This window comes from Chionomys nivalis, chromosome 5 (assembly GCF_950005125.1).
Source record: "Chionomys nivalis chromosome 5, mChiNiv1.1, whole genome shotgun sequence".
Taxonomy (NCBI): Eukaryota; Metazoa; Chordata; class Mammalia; order Rodentia; family Cricetidae; genus Chionomys; species Chionomys nivalis.
The window spans coordinates 33350128-33372521 of record NC_080090.1 but is presented as its reverse complement, the minus strand read 5'-3'; the positions used below and the strand labels follow the sequence as shown (position 1 = coordinate 33372521).

Below are 22394 nucleotides of genomic sequence, written 5' to 3'. Positions count from 1 at the left end.
ACAATGAAAGCAATGCTAAGAGGAAAGTGACTACATAAAGATTTGGAGAAATATCACACGAGTGACTTAACAGCACACCTGAAAGCTCTAGAACAAAAAGAAGGAAACTCAACCAGGAGGAGTAGATGTCAGAAAGTAATCAAACTCAGGGCAGAAATCAATAAAAGGGAAACAGAATAATACAAAGAATCAATGAAACAACAAGTTGATTCTTTGAAAAAATAAGATAGACAAACTCTTATTTGTAATATCTAGAACCTGGAAACAACCTAGATGCCCCTCAATGGAAGAATGGAAAAAGAAAGTGTGTCATATCTACACATTAGAGTACTACTCAGCGGTAAAAAAAATGACATCTTGAATTTTGCATGCAAATGGATGGGAATAGAAACACTATCCTGAGTGAGATAACCCAGACCCAAAAAGATGAATATGGTATGTATTCAGTCATTAGTGGATTATAGCCATAAACAAAGGACATTGAGTCTATACCACTCTTGGACATAGACCCAGTAATACCATTCTAGAGCATATACCTAAAGGATGCTCAGTCATACCACAAGGACACTTGCTCAACTATGTTCACAGCAGCATTATTTGTAATAGCCAGAATCTGGAAACAACCTGATGTCCCTCAACTAAAGAATGAATAAAGAAAAAGAGGTACATTGTAAACATAGACTTCCAATTCGTTCCCACCACCCAGACCTGAGTAATCACACAGAAACTATATTAATTACAATAATGTTTAGCCTATTAGCTCAAGCTTCTTATTAACTAACTTTTACATCTTAAATTAACCCATTTCTCTTAGTCTGTGCATTGCCATGAGGCTGTGGCCTACCAAGGTTTTTCCAGCGTGTTCCTACTTTGGCAATTACATGACATCTCCTTGACTCTGCCTACTCTCTCCATATATCTCTTCCAGTCTGGCAATATTCTGCCCTGCCATATGCTGAAGCAGCTTCTTTATTAACCAATGGTAATAAAACACATTCATGGCATACAGAGGGCAATCCCATATCAATATACCTTTACAATGGAGTATTACTCAGTGGAAAAAAAAACAATGACACCATGAAATCTGCAGGCAAAAGGATGGAACTAGAAAAAAATCATCCTGAGTGAGGCAACCCAGACCCAGAAAGACAAACATGGAATTTACTCACTCATAAGTGGATATCAAATGTAAAGCAAAGGATAACCAGGGTATAGTTCAGAACCCCAGAGAAGCTAGGTAACAAAGAGGACCCTGAGAGGGATGCATGGATCTCCCTGGGAAGAGGAAATAGATGAGTTCTCCTGGGTAAAATGGGGATTGGTGGTAGAGGGAAGGGGATGGAGAGATAGGAACGTGAATGATCAGTATGGTTGAGTTGGGAGTGGATGGAGGGGGGAAGTAATGAAAAGGATAATCTTGATAGAGGGGGCCCTTATGGGGCTAGAGAGAAACCTGGTACCAGGGAAACTCTCAGGAATCTACAAGGATGACTCCAGCTAAGTAGCAATAGTAGAGAGGGTGTCTGAACTGGCCTTTCCCTGTAATTAGATTGGTGACTACCCTAATTGTCATCACAGCGTCTTCATTCAGTAACTGATGGAAGCAGATGCAGAGAACAATAACCAAGCACTGGACTGAGCTCTGTGAGTCCAGCTGAAGAGATGGAGGGTCAAGATCATAATGGGGAAATATCATATGAGCAAAGGGGCAGTCAAGATCATAATGGGGAAACCCACAGAGACAGCTAACCTAACCATGTGGGAGCTCACAGAATCTGGACCAACAGCTAAAGAGTTGGCATAGAACTGACGACCTAGGCTTTCTGCATATGGGTAACAGTTGTGTAGCTTGGCCTAGAAGTGCGACCAGGATCTGTCCCTAATGCATGAGCTGGTTCTTCAAAACCTATTTCCTAAGGTAGGATGCCCTGGCCAGTCTTGATGCAAGGGGGAGGAGCTTGGTCCTGCCTCAACTTGGTATGCCATGCTTTGTTGACTCCCATGGGAGGCCTTACCCTTTCTGAATGGAGAGGAGAGGAGTAGGTGGGGAGTATGTGTTTGTGGGGGGAACAGGAGGAGAGAAGGGAGGGGCAATTGTGGCTGGTAAGTAAAACAAACAAATACAAAACAAAAATAAAATCTTTAAAAATTTGTCTTCACATTGAAAAATTTACTGTAGCTCTTCCTTTCATGTCTTATTAAGCATATCTTTGTGCATACCCTTTGAGAACTTACTTGCACCAATGGTGCAATAGCATACCAGGAAGCCGTGGGGAGACAGTCTTCGATGGCCCTGCAGGCTCTGTGTCCACACTGTCGCTCTGCGAGAAGTCACTGACATTCCATGTAGTCTCATCACTCTCACTAGAAAGAAACATACACGAGATAGAAAAACAGATAACATGTACACTTAGAAAGGACTCCATCACAATCTCATTGTTCAATAGACATCCACCTTCATACCATTGCAGTTCTAGTACTCCCACCCTCATCACCTCTAAGTGACTCCCTTCTAGGATAAGTCTAAACTTCTAACGCCTGACCTTATCTCCCTTGCACTGGGCTTGCAAACCCTTTAGCCAACCCACCTACTATCCTCTCTTCTCCCTTAGTTAAGCAAAAGTATAAAACAGATGGGACTCTGAAGACCAATTTGGAAGTCACTGCTAGGTTCTTAGACAATTTTTACCATCTATTCACTACAGATCACTGAATCATGTCCCTCATGCAGTCCTTATCCAATTCTCTTCCTTCCTGTAAAGCACTAACCACTCCTACAAAATATAAATCAGAACTTGAAAATAAATGCTGAGATTGCCAACCTTCCTCCTCATCATTCCTTACGTGTTCCCTGTTCAGAATTAACTATGACTTGTCTGCTTTTTAACAACTCATAATCTATATATTCTTTCATATCCTTAAATGTGTAATTTTCCTCATCTGGCTAATAAATACTACTACTGGAAATTCTCTGAGTGATTATTTTATAAGCGTTGTGGGGACCAATGGGTGGGAAAGAAGAAGCGGGACCAGGCAAGACAGACAAAATTTCCAACTACAAACCACTGCAAGTTTCATTGAACCCACTGCACTGACCTGAAGAAAGGGAACTTCCTGGAGTCAGTCCTCAGCTCACTACTGTGTGCCCGGCTCCTGCACTTCCATTTGCAGCCTCACTTAGCCAACCCTCCTCGCTGATGTCTGGACCTAATAGTCAATGTCTATAGAAGACTTCCTACAAGATGATTACAGGGCCATTCCAGAGTAAAGACTCTTTGTTGAACACATAAAGAATACTGCAGTTGCTTATTTTTTCACCATGATTTCTACATTTTTTACATGTACTTTTTGCTTTAACTATGTCTTTTTCTTTGGTTCTGTAGGAACTTTTTGTGTTTTACTATTTTCTCTTCATTTTGGAGCCACTGTAAACATGTTAGTTATTACTGTTTATTTCCTACCACTCTAAGCTATCCGCACATTTCCTCAAGTAACTTTCAAGCTGGGGGAGGAAGTAGAAAATATAGGGTGGATGGATGGGCACACAGTCAGAGGAATGAAACTAGAAATCTAATTCTGCTTCATTTTATTAATTAATTAATTAATTTATTTATTTATTTATCTATTTATTTAAGATTTCTGCCTTCTCCCTGCCACCACCTCCCATTTCCCTCCTCCTCCCCCATCAAGTCCCCCTCCCTCATCATCCCTAAGAGTAATCCGGGTTCCCTGCCCTGTGGGAAGTCCAAGGACCACCCACCTCCATCCAGGTCTAGTAAGGTGAGCATCCAAACTGCCTAGGCTCCCACAAAGCCAGTACGTGCAGTAGGATCAAAAACCCATTGCCATTGTTCTTGAGTTCTCAGTAGTCCTCATTGTCCATTATGTTCAGCAAGTCCGGTTTTATCCCATGCTTTTTCAGACCCAGGCCATCTGGTCTTGGTGAGTTCCTGATAGAACATCCCCATTGTCTCAGTGTGTGGGTGCACCCCTCGCGGTCCTGAGTTCCTTGCTCATGCTCTGTCTCCTGCCCTTGATTTGGACCTTGAGATTTCAGTCCGGTGCTCCAATGTGGGTCTTTGTTTCTGTCTCCTTTCATTTTAATTTTATAAGCCAAATAAAATATATGCGTAACTTCACAGACACTGAGTTCCTTAACTCCAGCACAGACTGGAGTTTAGTTTTAATTCTCCTCTCTCCAGCTTTCTATCATCCCAACCCACACACACCATTTCATCTTGAGGCATCCTGCTCACCATTAGAAAGATACTTTTACATGCCCTTACTTTTCTCAAACATTTCTCTGCTTGAAATTTCCTTCCCCCTTCTCACCTGCTAGGTTTTCTATTTACTTAAAGTCTAAATCCAGTAATAGTTATCTCTTTTTCAAAAAGTGCTTGTGAGGTGCTGGAGAGATGACTCATCGGTTAAAAGTGCACACTGCTCCCGTAGAGGACTGAAGCTTACTTCCCAGCATCCACAAGCACCTCTAACTCCACCTTCAGAGGACACAACACCTATGGTGTCCATGGACACCTGCACACACATACACAGATATACACACATACAGATAATTAGGAACTAAATACATCTTTTTTCTAAAGCTTGTTAAAAACTCCTCCCTGTAAGTTTTCTATAGCATAGTCTTTGGATTTTGACCATACAATACTCAGTGTGCAACCACTTGTCTTTCTACGTCTATTTGCCTACTTAAGTTATGATCCAAATGGCAAGGGTGGTATTTTGTATTGGAGTATAGAAATCATCAGACAATAGAGTCTCAAAATACTTAGAATTACCATTATTTTTTGTTTCTTTAATGCACTTCTGAGTACTATACAATATGTTTTATACAGAAACACATATAAAAATATTTACATTATTATATAATACTATTTTGGTGAATACAGCTAACGTTATTGATAAATTTCTCTGAAAACACAGTTCAATCAAATAGGTTTTGATTTAATATGTAATACATAAAATTGGACATTTTATAAACATAAAAATTCTCATTCTTATTGCCAAGCATGGTGGTGCACTCCTTTAAAACCAGCACTCTAGATGCAGAGCAGGTGGATCTCTGTGAGTTTGAGGACAGCCTGGTCTACAAGAGCTAGTTCCAGGACAGCCAAGAGCTGTTAACACAGAGAAACCCTATCTCAAAAAAACCAAGCCAGAGCAGCCCTTGGAGATCCTGTGGATCTGTGTCTTGCTTCAACAGTGTTTGGACGGAACAGACCTGGGGCCTCCCTTTGTTAGCTTCCACCACAGCTCCTCATCTGCAGTCGCAGCCTCCGGGACCATCTCCTCGCTGCCTTCAGCTCCCAGGACCAGCCAGCACCGTCGTCTCTTTGCGGGTAGCTCCAGACTGCGTCTCAGCCATGACCTCCCAGGTTCGTCAGAATTATTTCACCAAAGTGGAGGCTGCCGTGAACTGCCTGGTCAACCTGCACCTGCGGGTCTCCTACACCTACCTCTCGCTACGCTACTATTTTGATCGGGATGACGTGGCTCTGGAGGGTGTAGGCCACTTCTTCCGCAAATTGGCAGAGAAGCGTGAGGGCACCGAGTGTCTCCTCAAGTTGCAGAATGATGGCATAGGCCGTGCACTCTTTCAGGATGTGTAGAAGCCATCTCAAGATGAGTGGGGTAAAACCCAGGAGGCCATGGAAGCTGCCCTGGCCTTGGAGAAGAACCTGAACCAGGCCCTCTTGGATCTTCAGTCCCTGGGCTCTGCTGGCACTGATCCACATCTTTGTGACTTCCTTGAAAATCACTTCCTGGATGAGGTGGTGAAGGTCATTAAGAAGATGGGCAACCACCTGACCAACCTCCGCAGGTTGGCTGCTGGGCCCCAGGAGTCTCTGGGCGAGAACCTCTTTGAGCGGCTCACTCTCAAGCTCCTTCCGAGGTGCTCCCACCTCTGCTCTGCACCAGCCAGCTTCAGGACCTTCACCTGAACCTCTCAAGAAGCCACTAGGCAGCTTTGTAATGCCCTGGAGCCCCTCTCAAGTCTTGGACCAAGTAAAAAATAAAGCCTTTTGAAACAGAAAAAAGCAAAACAAAACAAAACAAAAAAACAAAAACAAAAATCAAAAAAACTTTTTTTAAATAGAAATTTACTTTCTTCTGGTTCTTCAATTTATTTTTAGACACAATATTAAGAATTAACCATTCTAGTTATACTATTGGTTAAAAACTGTAATTTTTCTTTCTGGAAACAGATCAACTGTTTAACAATCTGAGTATGCGCTGAGCTCTATGCTACTCCAAGGACAATGTCCCCTCCAGGAGCGTTACACACTTACGACACATCATAATACAGATACTAAATCTCCTGAGAACTTCTTTTTAGTGTTAATATCCCATTTATGATATAATTAAAAAAAACTTTTTCTAAGAAAGGCAAATTGGGTTTAAAAAGAATTGCATCATGAAATATAAAGGGTCCTTGATCAGCATGCCCAGTTAGAGGGCCAGCTATGAGCACAATGAGAATAAATAGAAAACTCACTCAATGAACACATTGTCCTTACCTTTCTGAAGGCTCTTGGAAAAGAAACTCATAATTCTTACTTGAGAATGTCATATGAGAGGAGTTTACCTTCTCAGAATTAACTTTTTTCTCAAAAACCTAGAGGAATAAGAAAGGAAAAAAATTTTAAGCACAATTTTAGGATAATATAGTTAAAAGAAATATGGTTGCTATTGTCTTAAAAGTAGTAAGACCTTTAATGACAATTAAAATAGTAATCACATAGTATTATTTAACTCTAAAAACATCACTTCAAATGTACATTGACTTAGTAAATACTTCTAATTTTCCAAAACAGAGTACAGACTTTTAATACCATTAAATAATTAGTATTCACCAATCATATATATTTGTGTACAAATATTTTATTTTAAATAATTAATTATAATTAATATTTATTACGTTACATAAAAATAATACTCAGGCTACCTAAAGTTAATAAAAATTAGCTTCATTTGAAAAAAATAATTGCTATAGGCTTTTATGTAAGTGCTTATGACATTTTATATACTGTGAATTTAAAATTCTTAATACTACATTTATCTTTACTTTAGTATTTTCAGTAATTCTACATGTGTCCTCACCATGAAATCTTGAACTGCCTAAGGGAAAAATTGTTATTCTTCTTTCATATATTTGTAGCACTCTGTATTGTACCTGGCTCACTAGTTGATAAAACTGAATTTAATTAGAGGAATAAAAATCACATAAAGATACTTTTCAAATCACACTTTAAAACAGATAAAACAACATGTGAAAGACCCAAACTAATCTAGAGGCTGGTGGGAAAGCTCAGGGTTTAAGAACATCTGTTGTTCTTTCAAAGACCCGAGGTTCAGTTCCCAGTACCATGCGGCAGTTTACAACCATCTGTAACTCCAGCCCCATCCTATGTGATTCAACACCTCTTCTAATGTCTATGGATACAAAGCATGTGCTTCGGTCAGTCACATACATGCAAGAAGGCAAAACACTCATGCATAAAAGAAAATAAATCTTTTAAAACTATTTTAAAGCAAACTATTCTAAATGGCTGAAATTCAATCTGAAGGCTCTATCATGTCTTTGGTTGAACGAAATGAGATTAGCTAACAATGCCAAGGCAAAAAGAAACACAATACCTTATTAAGACACTATGTCTTTGGGCAATTGCTCAATGAAATCAAACTAATAGCCAAGTAAAAAAAGAGCTGGGTAATTTTTTCTGAGGGTCCTAAGTTTTTTTACACTGTACACAAGGATATCCTTGCTGGGCAAAGTAAAAACAGCAATATAAGGAGACCAGGTCTCTGAGCCTCTAGAGCCACATAGCCACGGGCCAACTACTCCACCTTCATAGGTGGCAGTTTCTTCAGAACTGAAATGAGTAACAAACAAAAATTTACCCATCTTTCAGTATAAAATTTATTACACAATTCCTAAGAGGCAAAATCATATTAAAAAAGAAAGCAAGTAGTTACAGTATCAAATTGTCTTATGAAATGTAAGTTAGATGAAGTCTGGTAAAAATTAGTTAATTTCCCCTTACATATTCCAGAAGCCATCCAGGAATGTTATGAGATACTACTTAGAAGTAGGAAACATATCAAAACCCTTCCTAGATAATGCCATAAAATTTAACAAAAACAGAAGCTAAGTCACGAAATATATTCCATTTTAGAAGGACCCAAGCTGAACATGATGGTACAAGCCTGTGAGTACAAGTGCACAGGAGATGGAGGCAGGAAGAATCAAGAGTTCAAAGCCAGCCTATGCTGCATAAGGAGACCCTCTTTCAAAATAAGAATGTACACAGGAATCAAATAAAGTTGTATAAAGATAACTTCTAAAACAGATTTTTTTTTTTTAAAAAAGAGTTTGAACAGAAGTTTCCCATGTGGATGGGGATTTGAGTGCCAGGGCTCTGCTACTCCCTACAAGTTGTTCAAGGAAGTTCCTAAGACCACTAAAATAATACAGGCAATTGCCATTGCGGTTGGTTGTCACTACAACTAGATGGTAGAAGACACTAGTGTCTCTTGCTAAAGACATTCAGTCCTCTGTAAGACATACAGAAATCAAGCTATAACTTAGATGGTTAGCCCTATAGTGCTAGAGAAGTCTAATGGGAAGGTGCTGGGGAGGGGTGTCCTCAATACCATGCTGGTCCACAGACACTGTGTGCTATTCTTCTGACTGGTCAGTCAAGATGTGTCCACTGGTACAATGGTGCCAGAGCTCTTCTAGGAGTGGCTAACCACTTTCTGATCAGAACTAAGGACTGCTCCATAGGAGCAACTTCTATTTTCATAAACCTGGTCAAAAGCCGGTGGCTGAGGAAGTCATAGACCCTAGTAGGGAATCTACAGCTATGGTTTTGTTAAGAGTATACAATGTGCTCATCAATTATTTTCTCATAATTATTTTTATTCCCATATGTTAATTAGTTAATTATGTGTTAATTAGTGTTGTTGTGACTGGTCACAGAAGCTTCATTTTTGCAATGGGCAGTAAAAACAGTAGAGTCTCATAACTGGCCAAAGTGCTAAGAGTAAGTGACTGTTGAATGTTTAGCCATAAATGGGACGTTTATATCACAATCTTTTCCAAGACTTGAGGAGTGGAACATTGTAGTAGACAGAGCAGAAAGGACAGGACATGGAGCCAGAGGACAGAGCTATGGATGTAGAACACCTTCTCCTGGGCATGGCACAGACATGGAACTCTTGAGCTCACAGGAGCTATGATAACCTGCATAGACTGGACACTCAGCATTCTGCCATGGGAGAAGGAAGTTATAACAAGGCTCACTCTTCCTCATGGATTTTAAGGGGGTTTGAATTTTTAAATTTATTTATTTTTACTGAATGTGCATTGGTGTTTTGCCATGGGTGCCGAGTAACAGACAGCTGTAAGCTGCCATGTGGGTTCTGGGAATTGAACCCAAACCCTCCGGAAAAAGCAGTGCTCTTAACCTCTTAGTCATCTCTCCATCCCCTCCATGAGGATCTATTGGTAGTTAAATGGTTGCTGGTATGGAGGTTTGAATGAGAAATGTCACCCATAGGCTCATCTACACACTTGGTCCCCAGGTGGTGGTGCTATTTGAGCATCTATGGAACCATGAGGACACTGAGACTTGCTGGAGGAAATATGTCACTCTTGGCACACTTTGAAAGTTTATGACTTCACCCCACTTCTTGTTGGCTCTCTCTGTTTCCTGTGATGCAGTTGAGAATGATCTCTCAGCTTCCTGCTCCTGCTGCCTTTACTACCATTATGGACATATATCCCCTTGGAACTCTATGCCCAAAATAAACTCCCTAAGTTACCTGTGGTCGTCCCAGCAACAAAAAGATTACTGATACAGAAGTTGGTACCAGAGTGGGAGGTTTCTGTGAAGAACCTGACCATGTCCACTTTCCAAGGATGTGGAAGACTTTGACACTATGGACTAGAAAGCAGAACACTGTAAGCAGAGACGAACAGGCTGTTCTTATTGGAGCCTATGAGACAACAGCACTGAGAGTAATGCAGAGGGTGAAGGCCCAGCTCAAGAGGCTCCACAGAGGAACAACTACTCTATTAGCACCTGGGATAGAGGGTATTCCTATGCTATTTGGGCAAAGAGTCTAGCTGTCATCTGCCCATGTCCCTGAGAACTTACGTAAGACTAAATTTTAAAGTAAAGGATTGATCTATTGGGCCAGGGAAATTTTAAGTCTGTAGAACATTGAGTCTACAGAATGATTAATGATTACTCTCATATGGGTCTACAATGAAAAGGAGCAAGTAGGGCAGAGAAAAACACAAAATGTACAGTTTAGAGAGGGAAAAAGAGCACTAGAAAGCTTAATGTTGCCCTGAGGCTTGTTATACAAAAGAGGATGCTGCTGCTAAGGAGATTAGAGTCATTAAAAAGAGCAACCTAATCTACACTGAAACCATGAGAAGAGTGCCTCGGAAAGATCCCACCTAGCTAAGCTTCCCACTTGTGAAAAAAAAAGCATAGAGATAGAACATAATCAAAATACATTATGTACATGCATGAAAATGTCATAATGGAACTATTACTCTGTTTAATTAATATATGCTAATAAAAAGGGTCTCCTTGGGACATTCTGTGAAGTTGCTCACTTTAAAATCATCTTCACTAAAGAAAAAAAATCATTCTCTGTACTAGCAAACATTGCACTAAGCTAGAGATTTCAAGTCAGATGTGACTATGACCGTGATGTGCTCACCTCACGTACAATGGAAGGGCAGACAAGACTACAGACTACAACCAAGCTACGGGATTCTTTAAGCAGCACTCTTGCCAGCCATAGGTGGCAGCAGAAGTCTGAAGGAAGTGCAAGAGCACAGAACAGGACTTGCTCATTGTACAGATTGTTCTCTTCATTTCTACTGGAACTTCTAGGAGATGAAAGAGAGGGCAACACCACCATCAAAGTCCCCAAGCTCCAGCTGATTGGATAAGAAAAAAGAAAATGCAGCTGAGCACGGTGACACATATGTAATCCCAGCTGAGGGAGAAGGAGTATATAGACACAAGCCTTAGCTCTCTAGCAAGATTCCCCCTCAAAGAAAAATAAGAAGTGCAAAGCACCTATTAGCTTAAGATATACTTCCCTTCTTGTGCTGTAACCCTGGCAGCAGCTCCCCAAGAAACGCAGTATGCTGAGAATACTGGTCTTGCTAGACTCTTTGCAACCTTGTCTTTCTATAATTTGAAGACATTATACCATATTATTCCTATTGAAAAAAATTCATCATCAGTGTATAAAAGTGTTCTTTATAATTCATGAAATTTTTATTTTGTACCTGGTAGTAACACAAAATAGCATGAATGTCAAAACAAGTAAAATTTCTAGAGCAACAATGAAAGCAGTTTGCTTTAGATTGGCAAAAGCAAAACCCTCCAATCTTCTTAATCCCTATTTTGGCCACTTTTAATATCAGAAGTATTCTTTTAAAATAAGACATAATTGTGGTATGAAAAAGTAAATAAACACCTATCCCTATAAGACTGAAATGAAAGATCTAAGTACTACTTTCATCAATTAGCAGAGAATCCTGCCTTTTACTTTTACCTTTTTTGTAGGTGTCTTTTTCTGACTTGATGAAGGCAAAGTCTTTCGAAAATTCTTGTCTTTTGAATCATCCTCATCTTTATCATCTCTTCCTGAACAAAAAAGCAAGTACTTGATCAAATGAGAAGCACTAAAAGAAGTTGAAATCCTACTGATAAAAGTCTAGCTATGTGAGAGAACCTCACTGACTTTTCAAATCATCTTATCTTTATCTTTTATTATTTCTTCCCCCTGCTTTGAAAAACCAACACTGAAGAGTATTTTGCTTCTTAATATTATATTTTAAAAAACTGGTTTCTAAGTAATTCCTTTTTTCTTAATTGCCATACTATTCAATAAAATTTCTTCAAGTAAAATTTAAATATATATAACATATAGAACCTATGCATTGAGAGCTATAAAATAAAATTACTCTGTATTTCAGAGCCTATGAAACGAGGATATCTGTGAAATACAGCCAATATGGTCAACATAGTGAGTTCCAAGACAATCAGGGTTACATAATAGAGAGACCATGTCTCAAAAAGTTGAACTAAAACAAATGGAACAAAATGATCATAGACATTTGATAAAAAAAAAAAAAAAGCCAAAGAAAATTCAACGTTGTGATTTTACAACAAATTAGTAACATTTATTTTTGTCATGACCCCACAAATGCAGGTGGGTTTCACTGGGTAAGTGGCACCCTGCTGGTAAGTGCTTATAATCTGCTCTGGTAAATGATATAGCAGTTGGAAACAATGTCCAGACCCACTATGCCTAGTTTTCAAATCCTGCATATTTATTCTACAGCTGTAATTTAATTACAAACGAAAGCTATAGTTATCATTATGTGGTTCATAGTACATCTATAGTAAAAGCTAAGAAAATACATGTGCTAAGTATGGCCATAGTAAAAGGGAAAGTTAAGAATAATATATGTGCTAAAAAAGGAGAGAGCCGGGCGGTGGTAGCGCACGCCTTTAATCCCAGCACTCGGGAGGCAGAGAGAGGAGGATCCCTGTGAGTTCCAGGCCAGCCTGGTCTACAAGAGCTAGTTCCAGGACAGGAACCAAAAGCTACAGAGAAACCCTGTCTCGAAAATAAAAAAAAAAAAAAAAAAAAAATGGAGAAAGAGGCCCCCTGGTCTGTCCAAGTATAGAGGACCAGAAGGATTTCTAGAGTTGAAGCTGCAAAGTCAGGAAATGACTGGCCTAAACAAAGCCGAGCTTATACCTCTAAAGCAGTAACTACAAAAGATCCTGAAAAGCCCAAGCACCCACAACAAGAAGAAAAAGTTAAAGTCATTACACTTCCTAATTTCAAATTATTTCCAGAACTATAACTATAATGATCAAAATAGTATGGTGTCAGCATAAAAACATACACATAGACTAATAGAACAGAATGTTCAACACAGAAATAAATCCATATTTTTACTGTCAACTGATCTTTGTCCTGGGGGGTCAAGAATATACAATGAAGGAGTGGTAACATACATCTAGCCAACCACCCATGTAGAGAAGCCAAAGACTCTAGAGGAGAAGCTAATGCTGCCATTTTCCTAAATAATACAATATCTCACTATTCTGAATACTTAGCCACAAATAAGGTACCTCTGGACCCTCACCAAATAAGCTCTTTGTGCAGCAGATAAAAGCTACTAGAGATCAACAACAGGTCATACTGCAGAGAATAAGTTAGCTGTGGGTGCCCAGCTCCAATTGGTACAATAAAACCTATACACCTCAGACTCAGAGAACATTACTGAAGAGGGAGCTGAAAGATTATAAGAGTCAGATAACCAGGATGTGCTAGATAGTATCTTCTAGACATGCAGTCAGGAAAGCTGCATACATGAAATCTCAACAACAACATGGCTACCTAAATAAAATGACCATAATAAAGGTGCGACCCTTAAATCACGGGCTATTGGCATTAATGGCTGTTAACAGACGGAGAGTCTGTCTTCTACAGGATGGGCTCCCTGATAGATTACCGAATTCCAAATTATCATCTCTAAACACATGTGAGAAAATTACTAAATGAGCTCAGGTGTCTGTGTGTGTGTGCGTGTCTGTGTGTATGTGTGTGCCTGCATGATTCTGTGTCCTGAATGGTTTCTCGTAAACATGACACAAGCTAGAATTATATGGGAAGAAGAACTTCAATTGAGAAAATTCCTCTACCAGACTGGCCTGTAAGCAAGTCTGTAAGAATTTTTTTGATTAACGACTGATGTAGGAGGGACCAGCCCATTGTGTGTGGTGCCACCCCTGGGCTGGTGGTTCCAGGTTCTATAAGAAAGCAGGTTGAACAAGCCATGAGGGAAAAGTCAGTAAGCAGCTCTCCTCTGTGCTCTCTGTATCAGCTGCTGCCTCCAGGTTCTTTCCCCGTTTATGAGTTCCTGTCCTGACTTCCTTTGACAATGAGCAGTGATATGGAAGTGTTGATGGTGTTTTATCACAGTAACGATAATACCAATGAAAACAATGGTGGTGGTGGCGGTAGTAGTGGTGGTTTTATCACAGCAACAAAACCCTTAAAACTCATTCTCTTTTTCTCTCCTTACCACCCCCTTCCCGTGTGTGTGTGTGTGTGTGTGTGTGTGTGTGTGTGTGTGTATGTGTGTGTGTAAGGTCATGAACTTGAGAAGGGGATAAAAACAGGAAGAGATGGAACTGGGAAGGGTAGGAGTGGAAATAATATACAGTACTCATGTATAACATTTTAAAAACATAATAATTCTATTTAAAGAAAAGGCTAATCTCTTTAATAAGTGGTATTAGGAAAAATGGGGATCCACACATAGAAAAATAACACTCTACCCCAACCCAAACTAAAAACAAGTCAAGTCAAAATGTATAAATACAAATTTATATTAAATCTTAAATAGTAAGACCAAGACTATAAAACCACTAGAGAAATAAAATTCTTGAAACTGGTTTGAACAATGGGTTTTTGATATGACACCAAAAGTAAAAGTAACAAAGGCAAAAATAAACAAGCATCAAACTAAAGTACTCAAAAAGCAAAACAAACAACAGAATGAAAAGGAAGCCTAGGAAATGAGGAGCTATTTGAAGTCATCTCTGATAAGGGGCTAAGATCCAAAGTATATAAGGAATTAAGACAACTCAAAAAGAAGGAAGACAAATAACCTGATTCTAAAATGGGTAAAAGGCTAAATTTAGACATTTAGTTAAAAGAAGAAATAAAAGTGGTGACAAGATGTATGAAAAGGTGTTAAGAATCAGAGTCAGTAGGAAAATGAAAGTCAAAAGCACCAATAGAGTGACCACACACTGCTAAGAGTGCCAACTACTGAAAGACAGAGGATAAGGAGTGTGCAGAAGGATGCTGAGGAAGTTTTAGTTATGCTGCTAGCTGTTAATGAGGAGACACACTGGAAAGCCTCTTACAGAAAACAGTATGGCATTTCATACAAAACATAGAACTATCATAAAGTCCAGAAATTCCAAGTGCTAGGTATATTACACACAAACTAAATTAAGTAAAAGCTCAAAAGAACACATGCATTCCTGTGATCCCTACCACACAATTCTCAATAGCCGGGATATGGAGCCTGCCAAAGAAGAAACAGATAAACAGAATATGGTTTACATAAATATAATGCAATAGTCATCTTAAAAGAATGAAATTCTGCTATTTATAACTTAGATAAACCTATCCATGGACAGAGGACATTGTGCTAAGTGAAATAAGTCAGACACAGAAAGACAAAATTGCATTTATCTCAAATACAAATGAAATCCAAAATCACATGCATTGAAGCAGACAAGAGAATGGTGATTACCAGAGACAAGTAGGGTGCTGTTGGTAAAAGGACATAAAGTATTATTATATAAAATGAATAAATCCTCAAGGTACAGCGCCACTCCTATATTTTATGCCATCATAACTTAAAATTTGCAGACCTTAAGTGTTCTTACAATACACCAAAAAAATAAGAGTGCATTATGCACTGGCTAGTTTTGTGTCTCCATGGGATCCAGATGTAAGGCATTTTCTCAACTAGGAAGGCCCAGCCCACGGTGGGTGGTGTTATCCCTCGGTTGGTGGTCCTGGGTTCTATGAAAAAGTAGGCTCAACAAGCCAGGCTGAGCAAGCGAAGCAAACAGGCCAGTAAACAGCACTACTCCTTGGCTTCCACATCATCTCCTGCCTCCAGGTTCCTGGCCTGCTTGAGTTTCCGCCCTAACTTCCTTTGGTGAAAGTATAAGCAAAATAAACCCTTTCCTCCCCAACTTACTTTTTAGTCACAGTGTTTCGTCACAGCGACGGAAACCCCAGCTTAAAACACTAGCTAGAGAGGTGCTGGACATGCTCGCCGGCTCGCTTGTAGTGGTTATCTCATAATGTGCACGGATTCCAAAAGGATGACAGGACAGTGTGGACAAAGGCGATAGGAAAGGAAATAGGAGTTAAGTTGGTACAGAAGAATAAAGAGGGAAGAATGGATGAAGAAAGTATGGAATATATACATATTAGAGTACTACTCAGCAGTAAAAAACAATGACTTCTTGAATTTTGCATACAAATGGACGGAAATAGAAAACACTATCCTGAGTGAGGTAAGCCAGACCCAAAAAGAGGAACATGGGATGTACTCACTCATATTTGGTTTCTAGCCATAAATAAAGGACATTGAGACTATAATTCGTGATTCTAGAGAAGCTAAATAAGAAGGTGAACCCAAAGAAAAACATATAAGCATCCCCCTGAATATTAACCTTCATCAGGCGATGAAAGAAGACAGAGACAGAGACCAACATTGGAGCACTGGACTGAAGTCTCACGATCCAAAGGAGGAGCAGAAGGAGAGTGAGCACGAGCAAGGAACTCAGGACTGAGAGGGGTGCACCCACACACTGAGACAATGGGGATGTTCTATCGGGAACTCACCAAGGCCAGCTGGCCGGGGACTGAAAAAGCATAGGACAAAACTGGACTCGCTGAACATAACGGACAATGAGGACTACTGAGAACTGAAGAACAATGGCAATGGGTTCTTGATCCTATTGCACGTAATGGCTTTGTGGGAGCCCAGGTAGTTTGGATGCTCACCTTAATAGACCTGGATGGAGGTGGGTGGTCCTTGGACCTCCCACAGGGCAGAGAAACCTGCTTGCTCTTTGGGCTGAGGAGGAAGGAAGACTTGATTGGGGGAGGGGGAGGGAATGGGAGGTGGTGGCAGGGAAGAGGCAGAAATCTTTAATAATTAAATAAATTAATTAATAAAAAAAAAGAATAAAAAGAGGAATACTAAAAGCGGCGGCCAAGGCTGGGTATAGTGACACATGTCCCTAACACCCACACGGGGGAGGCTGAGGCTGAGAACTGCCAATTCCAGGTCACTGAATTAGTGATTTTGAGACCAGCCTGGGCTAAATAGAAGACACTACCATACAAAAGCTAAATGAGGAAGAGGAGGAAAAAGGAAGGGGAAGGGAGGTAGGAAGGAAGACAGAAAAAGGACAGCAAGCTACTGACTGAGTCTAGAGAATGACCATGTGGGCCAGCTGAGACAGGTGACCTCCATACCATATTATGAGCCAAGGCTTTAGAAATGTATATACCTTGAGCTTGTATCTAAGAAAAACTTTAGAAATAAACACAGCTTTGTGAGAAAGTTGCAGGTTTCATTATCTTCTTTGCATTCTTATGGGGTGATGTTTTGGTTTTCACAAATTCTGTCTAAAAAACTTGGTTTATGATAAAGCATATTTGAAAGAAGTCAAGTCAGAATAGAATGCACTCCTTAGTACTTTGCATATGACGGCTTCTTAGAAGGGTGCTCTAGAGTCAGGGAATTAGCCTTTGAGGTTAACGAAGCCACAGTTGGTCCCTATCCCCAGCTACAGCATGAGGCACAGCTCCAGTTGCTTCTATCCCCAAGTTCTTCCAGGTGCACAATGCATGAGAACCTACAAGACTGTCTTCTAACCTCCCTGAGTGAAGACATGTCCCCATAGCCGGGATGAGATGGGCAGAGGGCTTCTGCAGAGAGATGCTGAGCCTTAGCTCCTGGAGTCAGAGCCAGCATACAAGTGGAGCACTCCTAATCAAAAATGAACCAAAGGGTGTTCTATTAGACAACTGGGATTTGATTTCACATTTGAACTACTAAAAGTCATTGTCATCCAAAGGGCACTCAAATTCTTTAAATGCCTTATCTATGCTAAGTTAGGCCCTGGGAATTCAATACAGAATAAAAAGAATTAGGTGCAAAGCCTGTCATCAAGGTGCTCAAGGTCATTCAATATATAAAAGTCCTCATATGAATATTTTTAAATTTTCTAATCTTTGCCTTAAAATTGCCACATAATATCATGTTTCATTTTGTATATTGGCTAAAACATTTTATAGTGTGGGGTTGTTGGTCTTGACATAAAGTCTCGTTCTATAACTAAGGCTTCCATAAAACTATGTAACCCAGACTGGTCTTGAACTTAACATAAAACTTCTGCGTCAGCCTCTCAAATTCTGGAATTTTAAGCAGGAAGGTATTTTTTCATTAGCTACCTGAAAATGAATTAGTCTGAATTTAACAATGCCTTGATACAGAAATGTTTTAAATCAAGAGATATTAAGAAAAATTACTTAAAATTTGAAATAAGGCAAAAAGGCAGGTGGAATGTTTTTCCTATGTTCTGTGATAACAAACTATTCCAATGATGACTTGTGCAGGGAAATTCAAATCTGTTCAGTTATTTACTACTAAGCTGTCTAGACTTCTTAAACTTGGATAGTAACCTTTGCACTTTGTCTAGTTGTGATTCAAATACTTGCTTTCTGATAGAAAAGATAACACCCAAGACAGAATTTGCTGCTCTGTTAATTCTTAACCAGTGTTTTAAATGTAATAAGTATTTATTCCAACCTTAGTTCAAACTCCAGTGAGAATCTAGCTCTTCCAGTTGTCTCAGAAGGGCCTCTGCCATCTTCCTGCTTCCTTCAGTAATAACAAGATTGTAAGATTCTAGGTGTGATTTCTAATTAATATGAATTGCATTTTTGACTTCTTGGAAATTCTACTTTAATGCATAGGAAAAACAAACTATCTTTCTACAGAAGGAAGCTAAAAGAAGCCTTGCAGTTGGTAGTAAGGCAAAGGACATACCTGAGGACAATGCCAGAGGGAGCGCTGAGACACTAGGACTGTGCGCTAAGAACCTCTAACAACGACATCAATCCTTCACCTTTCCAAACACATAGTTGAAAATAGGCTCAAAAGCTTGTCTTTAAATTAAAGCCAAGATTAATTTCCTTTGTAATTTTGTCAGTTAAGTTCTAATTATTCCTTGGTAAGCAGAGACCTAATTTCTTATTTAAATATCAGGGCTCAAATATGCCATACCATCAAATAAGTGTGCGAAAAACTCAAATCCAGAGATTTGTTCTCTTTATATAAATATACATAAATTGGGTCTCTCTACAACAGATACAAAGAATGAAATCTTTATTAATCTATACCAAATAATCACTAGTTCTACATCTATAAGTCAACAATGCATCCAGACAATGTTTTATGTTTTTTAAAAGTTATTTCTACAGATGCAGAAACCCACAGTCAAACATTAGGTCAAGCTCAGGGAATGCTGTTGAAGAGAGGGAGAAAGGATTGCAGGAGCCAGAGGGGTGACACAAGAAAATCCACAGAATCAACTAACTTGGCTCATAGCACTCAGAGAGACTGAATCAACAACCAGACAGTCCGCATGGGACTGACCCAGGACCTCTGCACACATCTGACAGTTGTGGAGCTTGGAATTCTTGTGGGACTCCTTACAGCAGAAGCAGGGGCTGGTTTTGACTCTTCCTGGCTTTTGGGACCCTCTTCTTCATATGGACTCACCCTGCCCGGCCTTATACAAAGTGAGGTGCTTAGTTTTAATGCAAATTGATAAGCTATTTTTTGTTGACATTCACGAGAGACCTGCCCTTTGCTGAATGGAAATGGAGGAGGAGAGGGTTGGAGGAGGGACGGAAGGAGAGGAGGGAGGGAAAATTGTGGTCAGGATATAAAATAAATAAATAATTTTTTGAATTTTTAAAAATTGTTTCTAGTATAGTTGGGAGAATTTTTAAAAAATAAAGTTTTGTTTCTTTTTTAATTGGAAAGATAACTAATACTCATACTAAAAATAAAGTTACTAAGAGTACATTTCATTCAAAAAAGCATACCCATTTCTAAGATTTTTCCAAACTTCAGTAAATTAAGTCAGAGATAATCCTACAGAAAAACAAGAATCAAACTGGAGGAATAGGCAAAAAATAGTATTTAGCTGATGAACATTTAATTAAATTTTTGAGTGGCAACTTCAGTAATGCAGGAATAGTGCAAGATCGAGCCTCACTGCTGAGACAGAGCTACGGCCTACTCCTAAATTACTCCATGCTCTGTAAAACAGTGCTTTCTCAGGTCTGAAAGTAAGTGTCCCACTAGTACACTGCATCCAGCAGGAACTGATTACTCTATAGCACAGGTGTGTGAGTAGTGAGGGTTACCAGGGATGCATGAGGAGAGCAGCAAAACTTCTGTCTTATACTAACTGGAAAACAAAAATAGAAGGAGGAGAGATGAGCAATTCAAATTAGAAAGGAAGTAAGAATATCACATTTATTAACAGGACCAAAATTTTTGTGTATGATTATACTGCAAAAGGTAGATCTTAACGTAATAAAACATACTTCAATAAAATTGAGGTCAAACAAACAGAAACAAGGGCACGAAACAATTGTCAAGTCACTAATGAAAAGCATTTTTAAAAGTCATGACCCAGTCACAGACATGAAAGTAAACCGCTACCTGTGTCAGTTCCGAGCTTGTCGAGAAGTGCCGCGAGCAGACTTCGACAGAGCAGCCTCAGGTCCTGAAGCATTAGGGCCCGATGTACGTAAGACTTAGTCAAGCTGTAATCAGGGGACTAATCGCTATAAGCCAGACTCTGAACTTTTCCAGTTGGTTACAATAGCATGACTAAAAACGGCCACTCAAAACATCTTCCTGTTGTTCTCTTGTTTTGTCTTTGAGAAAGGGATTCATTATGTAGCCATGACCAAGGTGGTCTCAAACTCACAGAGATCTCCCTGCCACTGCCTCTCAAGTGCTGAGATTAAAAAAGCGTGAGCCACCACAACCAGTCATTTTTGAAATTTGTTGTTGCTGTTGTTGTTCTAAACATCTTTTAAAAGTGACTCCACAATATGCAATATTTCTGCTATTCTGTACTAAAGTGTATGATCTACTGACTCATTCATGACACAGTTCCTTTGGCAGAGTCCTTCCAACCTTCCAAACCTCAGAGCCATCTGCTTGCCCTTTCTGTCTTTCAGAAACGTTTCTAATTGTGTAAGTGTTTCATTTTAGAATACAGAGTTCTTACCTCCAACTCCAAAAAACACTGGTTCACAGGGCAGAGTTGAACCACTCTATCCTGTAGCTGATATCATGTCAGTCAGAAACATGCACACTGTAGACAAAGGCTGACACCACAAACCTGAAACTATTCTCTTAGTAATGTATGCTTAATAGTCTGACCCTTAGTTTATGTCTGGTTTAAAAACAAAAAAACAAAAAAAATATTGCCTACTCTAATACAAAACTTTCTCAAATTAAGTAGTTCACTGTGCCCAGATATTATACACAATGTGGTTTACGATGAGCGCACACCTTCATTTCACATGTCTGGAACATTGGCAAAAGCCCTGTCATGCCACACTTTGTGTCTCTCTCTGACTGACCCCAGATAAAGACTGGAGACTCCAAGCCTTTAATAAACATCTCTGTAGTAAGGAGCCACTTGTTCGTCCTGGCCGCCCAGAACCGAAATAATCACACAGAAACAGTTTTACACATCTCTTGCAGAAAATACACAAGGACTCTGCTAAGATTCTAGAAAGCTTGTATCCAGTTTCCTTTTGCTGACTTTGTCTTAGACTCTTAGCCATGAACTTAACTATTTGCCAAGTTCTGAGTCTAGACAGTCACTGAAACTAAGAGGCTTGGGCAAACCATGATGAATTATGTTTGTGTATAGCACCAGGAAACACATTGCCATCCTCATAAACAGATTATATGTAGCTCCCCCACCTTCAAAGTTCCTGTCTGACAACAGGAGAGAAAAATCTATGCTATGTTACCTGTATACTGCCTGTCCCTGGACAACCACAGAAACAGACATCTCTGCAAAAGGAACAATTAATTTTATTTATTTTTATTGTACATAATTTTGCATACAAGGCCAGTCTCTGCTTGTTCTCATATGAATGAATGTTTTAGGAATTAATGAGCCACTATTTATTTAGTATAAAAATGTATCTATCTGACAAATTTCAATTTATTCTACTATGAAGAGAGAGAATCCAGACAAATGCCTCATAATGTATGGTCTATGAGTATATGTAATTAATTTCTAAAATATAAAACTCAACAAAAGGTTAAACCAGGACAGATCCTATAGAAACTGTAAAGCAGGACTGTGTCTCCCAGCTGGTGCTCAGATTCTCCTGCACGGTCTGTCCTGCCTGTTCTCCCATTCTTTTTCACAACAGTCTCCTAAAAATAAATAAATATGAGCAAGTCACCTAAAGTACAAGAAAACATTTGCATAAGTAAGATAAAGCGAGAGTGAAAACATCCTTGCTATAGTCACTAAGTCCACACATCCTAAAGACTTGCCTTGTCTTCAGCATCTTAAAGTGCATTGTTACCCAATATGGGATTGCTTAACTGAATGTGTGAGCTGTGAAAAACTAATAATACCAAAAAGTTTCTGAGC

The 22394-nt window shown here is 39.4% G+C and overlaps 1 protein-coding gene and 1 pseudogene across 1 annotated transcript in view; one reads left to right on the top strand and one right to left on the bottom strand.

Annotated features, from left to right (window-relative positions):
• Ptpn20 (protein tyrosine phosphatase non-receptor type 20) overlaps positions 1-20495 on the bottom strand; it is a 78108-nt gene extending 57613 nt beyond the window's left edge. Inside the window, exons 1-5 of the mRNA XM_057770007.1 lie at positions 20423-20495; positions 11611-11702; positions 6540-6637; positions 2261-2364; positions 259-279 (exon numbers count right to left, since the gene is read on the bottom strand). Of these exons, the coding sequence (XP_057625990.1) occupies positions 259-279; positions 2261-2364; positions 6540-6637; positions 11611-11702; positions 20423-20495 (388 nt within the window). The remainder of the gene's footprint in view (positions 1-258; positions 280-2260; positions 2365-6539; positions 6638-11610; positions 11703-20422) is intronic.
• On the top strand, positions 5385-5963 carry LOC130874483 (ferritin light chain-like; annotated as a pseudogene).
• Positions 20496-22394: the final 1899 nt, after the last annotated feature.